The following is a 17,458-nucleotide window of genomic DNA, read 5'->3' as shown; positions in this document are numbered from 1 at the left end:
CTGGAGAGTGTCCTGGGCAGGAGCCCTCCTGTGCTGCTGGATCCAGCCCTGGGTGAGCCCCCCAGGGCAGGGTGGGCAGGCAGGAACCCAGCAGGGATGAGGGGACACTGGTGGGATCAGGCTCCTCTCCCTGGTTTGAGCTACAGCAGCTTCTGCTTGTTCTTAAAATAGAGCTGGAGCCACAGGTGACCGTGGCTGCCCAGCCCAGTCCAGCTCAGCCCATCCCAGCCCAGCCCAGCCCATCCCAGTCCAGCCCATCCCAGTCCAGTCCAGCCCATCCCATCCCATCCCATCCCATCCCATCCCATCCCATCCCATCCCATCCCATCCCATCCCATCCCATCCCAGTCCAGCCCAGCCCATCCCATCCCATCCCAGCCCAGCTCAGTCCAGCACAGCCCATCCCAGTCCAGCCCAGCCCAGCCCAGTCCAGCCCATCCCAGCCCAGTCCAGTCCAGCCCAGCCCGGCCCGCTGCCACCACCCCCCGGCCATCCTGGGGACAGTCTGTCTGTCTGTCTGTCTGTCTGTCTGTCTCCTCCCGCCTGACGCTGGGTGGGTTTGGGTCTGGCTGGATCCCTGATGGGATGAGCAGGTCCTGGCAGTGTCCCCCAGCCCAGTTTGCTGCCTGAGGGAGCCCTGGGTGGGCCTGGCCCTGCCCTGTGCCTTGCACTGAGCCCTGGGAAGAGGCAGGAGAACAGGCCCAGGGGTACTCAGGGGCACTGGAGGGGACACCGTGGGACAGTGGGACCGTGTCCCAAACCCCTCGGGTGCTCTGTGCCCAGGAGGGTTGGAGCATCCCAGGAGTGGCAGAGCCCATCAGTCACCCGGGCACCCGGAGATGTTTGGTCCTTCCTGCCCCCAAGCCACCACCTGGGGCTGTCCCCTGCCCTGTCCCCTCCCTGTGGCAGGACTTTGTGCCTGGTGCTGGCTGGGATCGTGTCCCAGCCCACGTGCTGCCCATGCCCTCTCTGTGCACACACATCCAGTGCCCCAGAAACGGCTCTGCCAGGGCTCAGCCTGCTGGTTTGTACAGCACAAACCCTTCCCTGGGGTGCCAGAACATTCTGTGCCAGCCCTGGTGCTCAGCCCGGCGCTGCCCGCTCACGTGTGGAGCAAAATGAGGTGTCTGACACCCAAAATAGCTCCAGCCCTGCCAGCCACCATAGCAAAAGGTTGTTTTGTAGCAGAAAATGATGTTGGTGCTGCTTCACCTCCCCTGGCCCTGGTTTCAAAGCCTGGCTCAGCCCTCAGCTGGTGCTGGGTGCCAGCCAGGCTCGCCCTGGTGTGGGCATGGCTGGGGTGGCCCTGCAGGCTCGGGGGTGCTGTGTGGCACAGCAGGGACGTTGGGGGACACTGGTGGCACCCACTCAGTGACGGGCTGGGCTGGGAGGCTGCGGGGAGCCCTGGGAGGGGCAGGATGAGGGTGCTGGGGACAACTCAGTCATCATCCTTGGCTCCTTCATCCTTGGCCCCAAAGGAGCAAGAGGAGGAGGAGGAGGATCCAGTCCTTCCTCTGACACCCGTGGGGTGCTTGGCTGCTGCCCGGCCCCACATCAACCACTGTGCCCACATCATCCACTGTGCCCCACATCTCCTACTCTGCCCCACATCACCCACTGTGCCCACATCACCCACTGTGCCCACATCATCCACTGTGCCCCACATCACCCACTGTGCCCACACCATCCACTGTGCCCAACATCACCCACCCTGCCCCACATCCCCCACTGTGCCCCACATCATCCACTGTGCCCCACATCTCCTACTCTGCCCCACCTCCCCCAGCAGCCGTCCCCCCTCTCGGCAGGAAATGAGAACCGGTTTTTTGTTTTTTTGGGTTTTTTTTTGTGCTGCCGGCTGAGGCTCCTCAGCGGAGCCGCTTCCTCCCCGGCACCACAAGCCCACCCGGCAGGAGCCACCACCCACTTTGTACCGAGCTGTGCCACATCCTGCCCGCAAGGGAGGGACCGAGGCACGGCGGGGCTCGGGGCAGAGCCACCTCCAGGGGACAGCCCTGCCCCACCCTCGAGCTGGGTCCTGTCCCACCCAGGGTCCTGCTGGGTCCAGGTCCCACGTGTGATGCCTTAAAGCTGGCCTGTGTGGCAGGTGCCACCATCCCCTCTGTGCCAAGGGTGTCCCACAGAGGTGCCTCAGGTGTGGCTGGGGTGTCTGGGTGTGTGATCCCTCTTGGCACAGCGCTGTCCCTCGGGCTGACCCTCACCCATCCCAGGAGGGCAGCTCGGGACCAGCAATGGTGACAGCCAGGTGCTGTTGTCACCTTGCCCATTCCAGAACCCAGTGGCCTCACAGTGAGGCCATTTCAGACCCTGATTTGTTCCCCTGCCCAGCTCTTCGTGCCAGCCCCAGCCCAACCCAGCTCCTCCCCACCCACAGCTCCTGCTTTTGGCTTCTTGCAAAAGCAGCTTGACAGGTCCTCCCTGGAGCTGGTGGAGAGGTTTCTGCTCCTGCCCACCACAGTGGGACCTCTCCCCTTGGACCTGCTCTTCTGTGGGCAACCAAAGCCCTGGGAGATGCCTTCCTGCAAGGATGTGGTTGCTCCAGCATGGCATGCACCCCAGCTCGTGTCCAAGGGATGGATCCCAGTCCTGCTGCATCCCCAGGGAAGCTGAGCTCTCCCTGCCCAGGCTGGAGGATCCTTCTCCACCCTGCAGGGATGTCCTGGGGGTCCTGAGCACCAGGGGCAGCAGGGGGACACTGGACCCCATCTGCAATCTCCAAACCCCCAGCCCAGTCTCCCCAGCCAGCCCTGCTATTTTTAGCTTGGTTTCCCAGGGTTTCCCCACGTGCCCATCCTCCTCCTCCTCAGGGAACCCCAGGACTGGGATTTAGGGGTGGCTGGGGCTGTGCTTTGCTCCATGTGCCATCGTGCACCTGCCACCCACCAAAACATGGGTTTTTCAGCAAAATAAACCACCCACGAGCCCAGCTGAGCTGCAGCCTGGCCCAGGCCACGGTGGTGTCCCATGAAGGTGCCCCATGTGTCCCTGAGCAGGGGCAGGGCCGTGTCCCACTGGTGGCGGGGGTGGTTTCGGCAGCGGAAACCACGTCACATCCTGTGGGGGCTGGGGGGACAGCGAGGGATGCGGGGACAAGCCAAACCTGACATCATCATCTCAACAAACGCTGCCTTCCCCAGATGGGATCGTCACCATCTGTGGTGGGGGGAACTCAGGGGTGACCCCCCAGGCACAGCCCGGGCTCCTGGGTCCCTCAGTTGTGTCACCAGTCGTGTCCCTGGGTCCCTCGGTTGTGTCACCAGTCATGTCCCTGTCCCTCGGTTGTCACCAGTCGTGTCCCTGTCCCTCGGTTGTGTCACCAGTCGCGTCCCTGTCCCTTGGTTGTGTCACCAGTCATGTCCCTGTCCCTCACCCCGTGTGGCACTGCTGGGACTGGGCTGGCTGAGGCACACGGGGCACTCATGACATGGGTGGGTGTGTCCAGTTCTTCCTCCTCCTGTCCCCCACCCCTCCCCTTGGTGGCCATCAGGTGAGGACATCACTGATGGGTCACATCCTGGGAATAGTGGTGTTCCCAAACTCCCAGGGCTGTCCCCATCATCCCACCAGTGTCCCCATCATCCCACCAGTGTCCCCATCCTGAGAATGCTGCTTTCATTTTCTGACCATGATCCCACCCTCCCACCACTGTTCCCATTGTTCCATCGCTGCCCCCATTGTTCCACCAGCGTCCCCATTGTCCCACCAGTGTCTCCATCTTCTGGGATCTTCATGTCCCACCAGTGTCCCCATCTTCTCACTGGAATTTTCATGTCCCACCAGTGTCCCCATCCTGAGAATGCTGCTTTCATTTTTCTACCTTGATCCCATCCTCCCACCACTGTCCCCATTGTCCCACCAGTGTCCCCATCTTCTGGATTCTTCATGTCCCACCAGTGTCCCCATCTTCCCACCAACCTCCCCCATGTCCCATGGGTGTCCCCATCTCCCAGTGCTCTCTGAGCAGGGGGTTCTGCATCCCTGGGGTGTTTTTGGGGTGACCCCCAGCACTGACACCCTTCACCCACAGAATTCCATGAACCTGCCCCCAGACAAGATGAAGCTGCTTAGCCAGTATGACAACGAGAAGAAGTGGGAGCTGATCTGTGACCAGGTGAGGTTCAAGCTCAGAGTGTCCCCAGTGCCATCCCTGTCCCCAGGTGCCATTTGTGGCATGGTTTGGGTATCAGTCTGGCTGTACCAAGCCCTGACATCCATCTCGTTACTGACACAGCACCTCATTAACCTCATTAAGCAGGGGTGGGGACAGGGACACTGTGGCTGCTGTGGGGACAGTGGCACGTCCCTTGCCACAGCGGGTGGCCCAGTTTCAGCCTCTCTCTGGGCTTGCAGGAGCGTTTCCAGGTGAAGAACCCCCCATCTGCCTACATCCAGAAGCTGAAGAGCTACTTGGACACGGGTGGGGTCAGCAGGAAGGTGAGGGGTCCCCTCTGCGCCGTGGTGCCCTGGTCCCCGTGCCAGGCTGGGCACAGGGACAGTGCCAATGGCTGTTCCTGTCCCACAGTTCAAGAGGAGAGTGCAGGAGTCAACGCAGGTGCTCCGGGAGCTGGAGATCTCCCTGAGGACCAACTACATCGGGTAAGGCTGGGGTGGCATTGTCACCCAGCTGCTGCCACCACCTCTGGGATGGGGATGGACATGTGCTGGCTCTGCCTGGAGGGTGACAGCAGGATGTGGGGGCTGTGGCCTCATCCTGCCCCCTTGGGAGGGCTCTGATGGGAGGCTGAGGGTGCTGAGGCAGCTGTGGGTGCTGGGGGGTCTGAACCCCATTATGGCTCCCTGGTACCCCCAGGGTGCCCCCCCCGTCCCCATCCTGAGTGTCCTGAGCCCTTGTGGGGTGGGGGGCGCCACTGTCCCCAGGGCCAGGCTGTCCTGTCATGGTAGTGGTGACAACAGTGGCAGTGGTGGCAGGAGAGCCCTTGGGCTGTGTCCCCCCTCTATCAGGTTCATCGTGGCACTCACAGAAATGCCAGCTCATGGTGCCACCTCATGTCCCCAGCGTGTTCCACCCTTGCTGGGCACCTCTGAGCAGGGGGTGGCTCTGCTGAGTGTTTGAACACAGGGGGAGGGAGGATGTGGGGGCTGGCAGAGCCCACTAACCCTCTGCACCCTCCAGCTGGGTCCAGGAGTTCCTCAACGAGGAGAACAAGGGGCTGGACGTGCTGCTGGAGTACCTCGCCTTCGCCCAGTGCTCCGTCGCGTACGTCCCCAGCGGGTCCCCTGTCCCCAAGGCTGGGCTCAGCCTCCCTGGGCTCAGCAGGGCTGGGGTGGTCCCTGGGGGTGCCTTCCCTTGTCCTCAGGGCAATGCTCCATGGCTGGGGCTGAGCAGAACCTCCCCAAATCCCTGAGGGGCATCTGCTTGTATTGGGGTGCCACAACTCACCTGTCCCCGTGTCCCCACCAGGTACGACATGGAGAGCTCAGAGAACAGCCCCGGCTCTGACAAGGGCAAGGAGAGGTCGCTGGAGGACCTGAACAAAAGCAGCTCCTCGTCCCCCACGCAGGGCTCCTCCAAGCCGCGGCCCCTCACTGTAAGGTAACGTGTGGTGCCGTCCCCAGCTGTCCCCGTGTCCCCGCGCCGCGTCCCCGCTGTCGCCTCGCTGCACCCCCCGCTTGCAGAGGGGCTTGGCAGGGAGAGAGACGCAGGCCCGGCCCTAAAAATGGGCGCCCATTGCTGGTTTGAGGGTGGCGACAAAGCCACATCCCCGTTGTCCCTCTCCTGGGACCGGGTCCCCACCCCGGCACTGCTCTGCGGTGCTTTGGTTAAACCCCAGGAATTCACCAAAATTGGGGGTGTTGGAGATTTTGGGGGAACAAATGGCAGCCCCTGGGTTAAACCCGGGGCGGAGGGACGGGCCTGTGTCCCCCGTGTCCCCCCAGCCGGTCCTGGTGGCTCTCGCTTGGTGCCCGCAGCCCCGTCTAACCCCGCTCTTCTCTTGCACGCTGCCGGGGACGCGCTGACGGTAGGTGACGGGGCACCGGCGGGACGGGGACACCCCGCTGCTGGTCACGGCACTGGGGACAGGGCCATCCCCGGTGGGCGGGGGGGTCCCAGGGACACCCCATGGGCAGTAACGCGGCACCCCGGGCAGTAACGCGGGGGTCCCTCGGCGCCCGCCAGCAGCTCCGCAGGAGCCGGGGTGTCCCTGCCGGCCCCAGGGACAGGTCAGGAGGGACGTGGCAAGGTCCCATCCCTTGTCCCCCGAGCGCGGGTGTCCCCGGGGCGGCGCGGGAGCCCCGTTTCTCCCTCCTGTCCTGCAGGCTCTAACGCGCCTCCAGCTGCTGCCTCTCGAACCAGCACATCCACACCCTCCTCCTCCGCCACGTCCACCCCTGCGGTGCCCCGGGCAGCGATGGGGACAGTGCCCCCAGGTCACCCGGCAGCTCCGGCCCGCCCCGGTGAGCCTCCGAGACCGCCCGTGTGCACGAGGGGACCCCCAAAACCCACCCCATCCCACAGCCCCAGGGCTTCTAGACGGGCACGGACACAAGGGTTTGTCCCGTGGGTGCCCCGGTGTCCCCGCCCCGCTGCCACCCCCCTGCGCTGTCCCCGCTTTGCGCTGCGCCCGCGGCTGCCCCGGGCCCCGCTCAGCCGCGCTCTCCCCGGCCAGGCTGAACCCCTCGCACAGCAGGAAGACGCTGCGCAACTCGCGGCTCGTCAGCCAGAAGGACGATGTCCATGTGTGCATCATGTGCCTCCGCGCCATCATGAACTACCAGGTGCGAGTGGGAGCGGGCGGCATCCACCGGGACCCGCCCGGGGCTCCCCCGGCATCCCCCGGCATCCACCGGGACCCGCCCGGGGCTCCCCCGGCATCCCCCGGCATCCACCGGGACCCGCCCGGGGGTCCCCCGGCATCCCCCGAGCCCGCGGGGGCAGCTCCGGGCTGGGACCGGCTCTGCTTGCCCTGGCTCTGAGATGTCCTCGCTCAACCTCCTGCCTGGTGGGGACCTTGAGTGCCTCCGGGGGGACACAGGACCCCATGGATGCTCCTTTCCCCTCCCCAGTCTGGCTTCAGCCTGGTGATGAACCACCCGGCCTGCGTCAACGAGATCACCCTGAGCCTCAACAACAAGAGTGCCAGGTAGGAGCTGTCCTGCCCTCTGGTGTCCCTTGTCCCCCCTGTCCCCTCGGTGCCAGCCCCCTCACACCCCCTGTCTCTGCAGGACCAAGGCTCTGGTGCTGGAGCTGCTGGCTGCTGTCTGCCTGGTCCGAGGGGGACACGACATCATCCTGGCTGCCTTTGACAACTTCAAGGAGGTGAGCAGGGACACTTGGTCCCCAGCATGGACACCCAGTCCCCACCTGAACATCTGTGCTCCAGCTAGGTTTGTGCCTCAGTTTCCCTGTGTATGGCAGAGCCCTGCCCCACCCTCAAACCTCTGGCTCGCTCAGGGATGTTCCACTCACTGGGTTTGATGTCCCCATGCCACCATGTGTCCTCAGAGCCATGTCCCAGCTGGGCCGGGTGCCTGGCAGCACCAGTCAGGGTTGGGATGGTGTCACCAATAGGCACCTCCTGTGCTGTCACCCTCCTGGGTGTCCCCTGGCCATGTCCCCCCTGCTCCCCCAGGTCTGCGGGGAGAAGAATCGCTTTGAGAAGCTGATGGAGTATTTCCGAAATGAGGACACCAACATCGACTTCATGGTGAGTGGCTGCTGGGGTCCACGCTCTGCTGTCCCCAGGGCATCCTGTCACCAAGGCTGCTGCACTGTCCCCAGGCCATTATGCCCCAGGAGCTCCTAAGCCACCACATTGTCCCTGTCCAAGGATGCTGAGTGACCAAAATTCTCCCCAGGCCACCAAAACTCTCCCCAGGCCACCAAAACTCTCCCCAGGCCACCCCGTCCTCAGGGGCTGCTAAGCCACCGTGCTGCCCTGGGGTGGCACATCCCAAGGACTGCCATGTCCCAAGGGCTGTTCTGCTGTCCCCAAGGGCTTCTAGGCCACTACACTGTGCCCATGGCATTGTGTCCCCAGGGCTTCTAAACCACCAAACTGTCCCCAATGCCATCATGTCCCAAGGCATGCTGAGCCGCCAAACTGTCCCCAAGGCCATCATGTCCCCAAAGCGTGCTGAGCCACCAAACTGTCCCCAAGGCCATCATGTCCCCAGGGCATGCTGAGCCACCAAACTGTCCCCAAGGCCATCAAGTCCCCAAGGCCACCACGTCCCCAGGACTGTGTAAAGCCCCTCAGGGGCACCGTGTCCCCAAGGGCCACCAATCCCCCATGCAGCCCCCAGGGCACCGTCCCCAGGAGCCACCCTGGCCCCGTGCTGGGCCGTGTCCCCGCAGGTGGCCTGCATGCAGTTCATCAACATCGTGGTGCACTCGGTGGACAACATGAACTTCCGAGTGTTCCTGCAGTACGAGTTCACCCACCTGGGGCTGGACCAGTACCTGGAGGTGGGAGATCCCAGGGGTGGGAATGGGTGATCCCGAGGGTGGGTGATCCCAGGATGGGGGATCCCAGGGATGGGGATCCCAAGGGTGGGAGTGGGTGATCCCAAGGGTGGGGGATCCCAGGGATGGGGGATCCCAAGGGTGGGAGTGGGTGATCCCAAGGGTGGGTGATCCCGGGGTTGGGGGTGGGTGATCCCAAGGGTGGGAATGGGTGATCCTGAGGGTGGGTGATCCCAAGGGTGGATGATCCCGAGGGTGGGAGGGAGTGATCCCTAGGGTGGGTGATCCCAAGGGTGGGTGATCCCAGCGGTGGGAGTGGGTGATCCCAGGGATGGGAATGGGTGATCCCAGCAGTGGGAGTGGGTGATCCCAGGCCGGGGGTGTCACTGTCACCGCTGGTGACCCCGGTTTGCTGTCCCTCGGCAGACTCTGCGCCTCACCGAGAGCGAGAAGCTGCAGGTGCAGATCCAAGCCTACCTGGACAACGTCTTCGACGTGGGGGCCATGCTGGAGGACTCGGAGACCAAGACGGCGGTGCTGGAGCGCATGGAGGAGCTGCAGGAGCACGTCAGCCAGGTGGGCCGGGGGTGTGTGGGCAGAGCCGCTGACGCAAGCCCCGAGGGAGGGATGGGATGGGGACGGGGCTGAGCGGCGGCGCCTCGTCCCCCACAGCTGACAGAGAAGCTGCAGGATGCGGAGAACGACTCCATGGCCAAGATAGCGGAGCTGGAGAAGCAGCTGAGCCAGGCGCGGCGGGAGCTGGAGGCGCTGCGGGTGAGCCGAGGGGAGGCTGGGGCTCGGGGACCGGGCTCTGAGGGACACGGGTGACCTGTCGGGGGCTGTCACCCATTGTCACCTGTGCAGGAGCAGCTGAGCCCCCCGCGGCCGCCCAGCCCTCCGTCCCCGCAGCCGCAGGAGTGTTACCGGCTGGCGCTGGAGCGGCGGCTGGCGGAGCTCGAGGAGAAGGGGCTGGTGCAGATCCTGCGTGGGCCCGACGGAGACGTCGCCATCGAAATTGTCCCCGTTGTCATAGAAACCCCCGCAACCCCCGTGGTTTCTGGGGACACCACTGCCACCTGCGCAGGTATCGTGGCCGCGAGGGGATGTCCCCTTCCCGAGGGGACACCTGGCGCCAGGGAGGGGTGGCAGCGATTCCCTGGGCACGGAAAGCGAGGCGGGGGTGTGGGTGTGTGCCCGGGGACTCAGGGCAGTGCGGTGGCACCGTGCCGTGCTGTGTCACCGTCTCACCCACCTCTGCTTTCCCTTGCAGATGCTCCGGCTCCGGCTCTGGCTCCGGCCCCACCTCCGCCACCCCCCCCACCCCCCCCACCTCTGCCGGGGGCTGACCCCGTCCCTCCCCCACCCCCCGCCCCCCCCCCTGCCCGCGGGCACCCCCGCCCCCCCCCCAGCCCCCCCCCTGCCCGCGGGCACCCCCGGCCCCCCCCCAGCCCCCCCCCTGCCGGGTGCCCCCGTGCCACCGCCCCCCCCACCGCTCCCGGGGGGGCCGGAGAGCCCCGTGCCCCCCCCTCCGCCACCCCCTCCCCTCGGTGGGGAACCCCCAGCCGGGCCGGGCGCCCCCTGCACCGCCAATGGCTCAGGTGAGTGTGACCCGGGGATGCTGGGGATGTGACCCAGGAGGGGTCTGGGGTACCCTGGGGTGGGTGTGATGCGTCCCCCCCCGCCTGTGACCCTCAGTGAAGGTGAAGAAGCCGATCCAGACCAAGTTCCGCATGCCTGTCTTCAACTGGGTGGCCCTGAAGCCGAGCCAGATCGACGGCACCGTGTTCACGGAGCTCAACGATGAGAAAGTGCTGCAGGTGAGCCTGGGGACAAGGGCACAGGCACAGGAAGGTGAGCAGAGGGGACAAGGGCACAGGCACAGCAGGGCTCAGTGCCCCCGGCCATGCTGCTCTTGCCTCCTGCCCACCCTGCACCCACCCACGGTGTCCGGGGCTGCAGGAGGAGCTGGAGGTCAGGAGAAGTCCTTAGCACCATGGAGAGGGACACAGCATCAGGAGGGCTTCTCCTCTCACCCTGTCCTTGTCCCTTTGCTCCATCCACACCTTCACATCCTGTCTGTTTCTTCCTCCTCATCTCCATCCTCTGGTCCCACCACCCCCTCCTCACCCCTCCCTGTCTCCCTGTTCCATCCTCATCCCCTTGCTCCATCTTGGTCCTCACTCCTCACCCTTATCCTGCTCCTCTGGCCCCATCCTCAGCCCAGATGTCCTGTGCCACCTCCCTGCCGTGTGTCCCCACAGGAGCTGGACATGAGTGACTTTGAGGAGCAGTTCAAGACCAAGGCACAGGGCCCTGCCCTGGACATCAGTGCCCTCAAGGCCAAGGCCACGCAGAAGGCCCCCAGCAAGGTGACCCTGATGGAGTCCAACCGTGCCAAGAATTTGGCCATCACCCTGCGCAAGGGCGGCCGCAGTGTCCAGGACATCTGCACGGCCATCGAGACGTGAGTGACCCCCCCGGGGGGGCAGGGGGGGATAAGGTCAGGAACAAGGGGTTGGGGTGGTGGAGGGCTTAGTGGGATGGAGGGGTTGGTGTGGGGATGCAGGGACAAGACACAGAGAGATGGAGGGTGGAGGGATCAGAGATGGAGAATGGAGGGATCAGATACAGGGAGATGGAGGGATCAGATGTGGAGAGGGGAGGGATGGAAGGATCAGATACAGAGAGATAGAGGGGTGGAGGGATCAGAGATGGAGAGATGGAGGGATCAGATACGGGGAGATGGAGGGATGGAAGGATTGATACAGAGAGATGGAAGGTGGAGGGATCAGAGATGGAGAGATGGAGGGATCAGATATGGGGAGATGGAAGGATGGAAGGATTAGATACAGAGAGGGATTAGAACGTGGAGGGATCAGATTGTGGAGAGATGAAGAGATGGGAGGATCAGAGATGGAGAGATGGAGGGATGGAAAAATCAGAGATAGAGGGATGGAAGGATCAGATACTGGGAGATGGAGGGTGGAGGGATCAGAAGTGGAGAGATGGAGGGATGGAAGGATCAGATACAGAGAGATGGAGGATGGAGGGATCAGATGTGGAGAGGTGGAAGGATGCAGGCACCAGCTGTGGAGATGGAGGGATGCAGGGATGAGATCTGAGACAAAGGGCTTTGGGGACCAGGCACAGACAGACAGACGGATGCAGAGAGCAGCTGTGGGGATGGAGAGATGCAGGAACCAGCCATGAGAAGAAGGGATGTGGGGACCAAAGAGAGGGGATCCATATGGAGAGACAGAGAGATGCAGGCTCCAGATACAGAAAAACGGAGGGATACAGGAGCCAGCTGTGGGGACAGAGGGATGAGGGAACCAACCGAGTGTGACAGGGGGGCATCGGGAATGCGGCAGGACCTGACCGTGCCAGGGGTGTCCCCTCCCCGCAGGTACGACCAGCAAGCCCTGAGCCTCGACTTCCTGGAGCTGCTGCTGCGCTTCCTGCCCACCGAGTACGAGCGGAGCCTGATCGGGAAGTTCGAGCGGGACCAGCAGCCTCCGGAGGAGCTCTCGGACGAGGATCAGTTCATGATGCGCTTCAGCAAGATCCCGCGGCTGGCCGAGCGCATGAACGTCATGATCTTCCTGGGCAGCTTCGGGGACACGGCCCAGCTGCTGATGCCGGTGCGTGCGGGGCCGGGCGGGGCGGGGGCGGCTCCTGCGGCCACACTCACACCCTGCCCTGTAGGATTGAAGGGGTTTGCACGGTGGGGATGGACGGAGATGAGAGATCTCTGCAGCCAGGGCTGGAACCTGGGGTTTATTGCAAAGGGCCTGGGTGCAGGGCCCTGCTGGGAGCTGCCAGGCACAGCTCAGAGCAGGGCTGAGAGAAGAGAGGGGGAGAGAGGATGAGAGGGTGAGAGAGTAAAAGGGTAAGGAGCATAAAAGACAGGAGCTGAGAGACAAGAGGTAAGAGCTAGGACAGCGAGGTTCCCATTCCAATACAATAAATCTTCTCTGTGTTGAATATTCTAATTCTCACTAACCAATCTAGTCCAACACACAAATCCTATAGCATTTCCATACAGCCTATAAGAATCATTACATTACCATACTGGGTTACATTTTAAACCCTAAAAACTCCTCTTTGGGCCCCTTCTGCCAAGCTGGCAGGGTCTGCTCTGCCCCTTGGGCCTGTCTGCAAGCAGAGGGTGTTGTTCCATCAAAAGGGGATCACCTTCAGTGGCCACACCATTGTTTTCCAGTTGTTCAGTAACTGAGGGATCTCAAAGCTTGCTTTCATTTCAATCTCACTTATAGTTTCTATATTCTCAAAATCTTTTGCCAGACAATCATATTTCTAAGGCTTTCCTGTTTCATCTTCCCCAACACTTCCCTCCTTCCCTCCCTTCCTCCCACAGCAACTCAACGCCATCATCGCCGCCTCCATGTCCCTCAAGTCCTCGAGCAAACTGCGCCACATCCTCGAGGTGAGGGCTCGGGGGGAGGCGGCCCCGCTGGTGCACACAGAGTGTCTGTGGGCACTGTGCCCTCCTGGCCTCGTGTCCCCAAGCCCTGGTGTCCCTGCAGATCGTCCTGGCCTTTGGGAATTACATGAACAGCAGCAAGAGAGGGGCTGCCTACGGCTTCCGTCTGCAGAGCCTCGACGCGGTAGGGCCGGTGTGGGTGCCCTGGTGTGGGGTGATGGGGACACTGCCACTGCCAGGGACCCCCCTGGGGACAGAGGGACACAAGGACCAGCTGCAGAGATGGAGGGACATGGGAATCTGTGGTGGGGATTGAGGGATGGAAGTACCAGCTGCAGGGATGGAGGGACATGAGGTTTGGCTGTGGGGACAGAGGGATGAGGAGACTGTTGGGATGGAGAGGCAAAGGGGTGGAGATACACAGGAATGGGGCTGGAAGGATGGAGACCTGATATGGAGAGGTTAAAGGAGTCAAGGATGTTGATGAGGAAGAGGAGATGAAGGAAGATGGGGACCAGTGTGGGGATAGAGGGAGGAAGGTCACACATGGGAATGTAGGGATGAGGAACCAGATGCAGACCCAGCCATGGGAGGGAAGAATCAGCCATGAGAGTGGAGGGGTGCTGACCCGGCTGGGGGATGGAGGGACGGACACAGACCCAGCCACACGGACAAAGGGCCACCAGAGGCAGCCCTGAGCAGGGTCAGGGGTGGTGGCTGCGGCTCGGGGCTGACTCTGCTCCGCCTCAGCTCCTCGAGATGAAGTCCACAGACCGCAAGCAGACGCTGCTGCATTACCTGGTGCGGGTGATCATGGAGAAGTACCCGGAGCTCACCGGCTTCCACACCGAGCTGCACTTCCTCGACAAGGCAGGCACAGGTAGTGCCCAGGGGCCCCGGGCTGGGGGTCGGGGCAGCCCCTGGCACTCGGAGCCTGCCCTGACCCCGCCCTGCTCCCCTCCCGCAGTGTCCCTGGACGGGGTCCTGCAGGACGTGCGGAGCCTGCAGCAGGGCATGGAGCTGACCCGCAGGGAGTTCATGAGGCAGGACGACAGCCCCGTGCTCAAGGACTTCCTCAAGGTCAACTCCGAGGTGATGGAGAAGCTGCAGGCTGACAGCAAAACCGCCAAGGTGGGTGCTGGGGTGGGGCCGTGGGGGCAGTCCCTGCATGGGGACAGTCCCTGCATGGGGACACCCTCTGCTCACACCTCTGCCCCGTGGGAGAGGATCCTGCTCGGGTCAGGCAGGATGGAGAGGTGGGAGAGGCTGGAAGGAGGTGCTGAGATGGGGCTCAGCCCCCACATCAGGTGTCCCTGCCCACAGGAAGCCTATGAGTCAGCCGTGGAGTATTTCGGAGAGAACCCCAAGACCAGTCCCCCCACCACCTTCTTCCCCATGTTCATGCGCTTCATCAAAGCCTACAAGGTAGGAGGGGACGTGGGGGTCTCTCTTTCTGAGGGCTGGGAGGAGATTTGGGGCACCTGACTCCACTTTGGAGCAACCAGCAGAGGTCACAGGCAGAATGCCTTTGGGGTGGTCAGAGATTTTGGAACTGGGTTGGGGTGAGCTGGGGGCTGTGAGGTGAAGAAGGAAGGAGGCTGCAGTCCTGGATTCCCCTGGCTCAGCACACCCTTCCTGCCTCTCTCCCAAGAAAGCAGAGCAGGACATTGAGCTGTGGAAGAAGCAAGAGGCTGCAGCCAAGGAGGCAGAATCCGGCTCCCCTGGCAGTGAGCAGCAGCCTGAGGTGAAGGTGCCCCCCTGTCTGTGTCCTGGTGGGGCCCCAGCCCCAGCCCTGGCTGGGATGAGGGTGGGGAGGGAGAGCTGGGTGGGAGGTGAAGGGGAGGGTACCCCACCTCCTCTGGGGTGTGATCACACCACTCACGTGCCCTGTCCCCTCCCAGCTGCCTGTCCAGAAGGCCAGGAGGCAGCAGATGGACATGATTGCTGAGCTGAAGAAGAGGCAGATGGTGAAGGAGCCTCTCATCTATGAAGGCAAAGATGGGGCCATTGAGGATATAATTTCAGGTGAGAGATGAGTTCAGGTGAGCAGCCAGGTGTCCCCACATCACAGATCCATTGCTGGGGGCTGCAGGGGCTGTCACAGGAGCTGGGGGTCACCAAACCCCGTCACAGGGACCAAACCTACCTGCAAACACCTTCACATCCCACATGGCAAAGCTGCTCCCCTGTCTCATAGCTCTTCCTCCTGTTCTGCTTCTTCCTCCTCTCTCCTCCTCCTCGCTGTCTCTGGGTCGCTCTGCTCAGCTCTCAAAACTGTTCCTTTCACGGCCCGGACGGGCAAACGCTCGTCCCGCCTCTTCTGCGACGTGAGCTTCAACGAGGAGAGTCCTCTGTAGGTAACGTGGGGCGGCGCAGGCGGGCGGGGGCTGCCGGGCTTCCCCCCTGTCCCCACCGGGATTCCTCCGGGATTTGTGCCACGCTGACACCCGGGATCAGCCCCGGACACCCGGGATCAGCCCCCGGGGCGGTGCTGGGCTCCCAGAGCCGATGCTCGGGGTCCCATGGGCTGATTGTTGGTAGCTGCTGCTCCTCCCATCCCTGCGTTCGGCCCTTGGCTCCTCCTGGGTGTCCTCATACCCAGAGGGGCGAATCCCGGGCAGACAGGACAAGGGAAAGGGGTTTTAAATGAACAAAGGAGAGTTTTAGGTTGAAGGTTTGGAAAAAATGTCATTCTGTGAGGGTGCCCAGAGCAGCTGTGGCTGCCCCAGCCCTGGCAGTGTCCAAGACCAGGTTGGAGCACCCTGGGACAGTGGGAGGTGTCCCTGCCATGGCACTGGGTGGGCTTTGAGGTCCGTCCAACCCAAACCATTCCACGTTAACGCGATGGCTGCGGGACCCCGGCCATGCCCGGTGCTCACCCAGCCCCGGTGCTTCCCCCGGTGCAGATCTGCGGAACAACCCGTACCGGCGGGGGGACAAGGCCCGCGGCAGCGCCAAGAAACGGGCGGCGGGGCAGGGCCTGCAGGCGACGCCGGACATCGCGCTGTGACCGGCGCCGTCCCTGCAGCGGCAGCACCGGGCCAGCACCGTCCTCCCGACGCAGGTGGGAGCGCAGGGTGTCAGTCCCTGGGCCCGGGGCTCGGCGGGCTGGAGGGACAGTGCCCGCTCCGAGCTGCTCCAGCCGCTTCATGTGCCAGCTCTGCCCGCCTGGGCTGGGCACAGCATCCTCGGCGCTTGCTTGGCCGTGTCCCTGAGCTCCTGTCCGCAGCCTGGCAGGTCGTCCTGGCTACAGGGAAGCACAAAAAGGGCTCCAGCTTGTCCTGGCAGGAAAAGAGAGGCTGTCCCATCCCCACCCCGGCCCGTGTCCTTGTCCCACCCTCGAGCGCCGCTGCGGGAGGGGAGGGGGTGTCAGCCAGGGCCGCAGCGCTCCCCGCACATCTCCCTGCACATCTCATCTCGCCCGGCCCGCAGAGCCCCCAGAGCCGCGTTCTCCTGCTGCAAAGCTCCCAGCCCGGGCACCTCCCGGAGCCAGGGGCTGGCAGCGGTGCTATTTTTCATGGTTTTCTAAGTCTTCCTTCAAATTCCTCTGTGCTGCGGCAGCGGGGATTGGAACACCCCCACACAGGGTGGCCCCAAGGCTGTGGCGAGCAGCGCTGCGGAGGCTCCGGAGCTGCGACAATCAGCAGCAGGGACAAGTTTCTCTGCGAGGTGGTGGCACCTCCGCCCACCTGCATCCCCAGCATCCACCTGCAGCCTCTGGCATGAACCGGGACTGTCAGCCCTGGGGCTCCCCGGTTTTCTGGGGTGGGACACGCAGGAGATGCCGGCAGCCCCAGCCCCTGCTGCCGCCTGCAGGAGCGGCCCCGGAGCCGCACGAACCTCTCGGGACCGGCCCGGACCCGGCTGTCGCTCCCTGCCCCGCTCCGCTGCTGCTGAGTGACCCCGCAGTGCCGCAATTAAACCTCTCCTGGTGCATCGAACCCGCTCCTCCCTCCTCCTGTCCCTCCTCCCGTCCTTTCTCGCTTCAGCCACAGCAGCCGCTGCTTCCTGCTGTATTTAAGCTGCTTCAGCGCCGGCTCCGTGTCCGGGGAGGGATGGGAAATGAATGTGTAACTTATAAATGCCTTTAAGCCAGAAATGTAAACCATTAACTGCTCATTTGTATACATTATTTTTATATACTGAAAGCCTCTTTAATCTAAAGCAGAACTGGTAATAAAATGTCTCAGAGGATGAAGGACTTGTCTGGCAGAAGGGTTTGCATGGGGGGGTGATGCTGTCATGAAGGGAGCGAGGGAGAAAGGAAGGAAAGATGGAGTGAGGGAAGGATGGAGGGAGGAAGATGAAGGGAGGGAGTGGCTGTGGCTGCCCCATCCCCAGGTCGAACGGGGCTTGGAGCACCCTGGGATAGTGGGAGGTGAGAGGATGGAACGAGATGATCTTCAGGGTCCCTTCCAACACAATCTAGTCTGGAATTCTAACAAAATTCTAACAAACCACCCACCTTCCTTTTTTTTTTTTTTTTTTTTTTTTTTTTTTTGAGGACAACAGCTCTGAGGTCTGTTCACAGCACAGACATGTGGGTGCATGACAGCACAAAAAATGTG

General features: G+C 63.0%; 1 protein-coding gene across 1 annotated transcript; it reads left to right on the top strand.

Moving 5' to 3' along the window:
* Positions 1 to 4,050: 4,050 nt before the first annotated feature.
* Positions 4,051 to 17,088, top strand: FMNL1 (formin like 1). Its single transcript, XM_036398733.2, is given in 27 exon segments — positions 4,051 to 4,132; positions 4,372 to 4,455; positions 4,544 to 4,617; positions 5,156 to 5,239; positions 5,444 to 5,575; positions 6,651 to 6,759; positions 7,048 to 7,124; positions 7,207 to 7,300; positions 7,614 to 7,688; positions 8,339 to 8,449; positions 8,873 to 9,022; positions 9,119 to 9,220; positions 9,311 to 9,530; positions 9,717 to 9,838; positions 9,840 to 10,044; positions 10,142 to 10,263; positions 10,708 to 10,910; positions 11,853 to 12,087; positions 12,825 to 12,893; positions 12,994 to 13,074; positions 13,641 to 13,770; positions 13,858 to 14,021; positions 14,214 to 14,315; positions 14,542 to 14,634; positions 14,792 to 14,915; positions 15,156 to 15,247; positions 15,797 to 17,088. Coding segments are annotated over 26 exon segments (3,132 nt in total). The 5' UTR covers positions 4,051 to 4,054; the 3' UTR covers positions 15,797 to 17,088.
* Positions 17,089 to 17,458: the final 370 nt, after the last annotated feature.

The sequence above is a fragment of the Molothrus ater genome, chromosome 27 (assembly GCF_012460135.2).
Source record: "Molothrus ater isolate BHLD 08-10-18 breed brown headed cowbird chromosome 27, BPBGC_Mater_1.1, whole genome shotgun sequence".
NCBI lineage: Eukaryota > Metazoa > Chordata > Aves > Passeriformes > Icteridae > Molothrus > Molothrus ater.
This window is presented reverse-complemented; position numbering and strand designations above follow the sequence as displayed.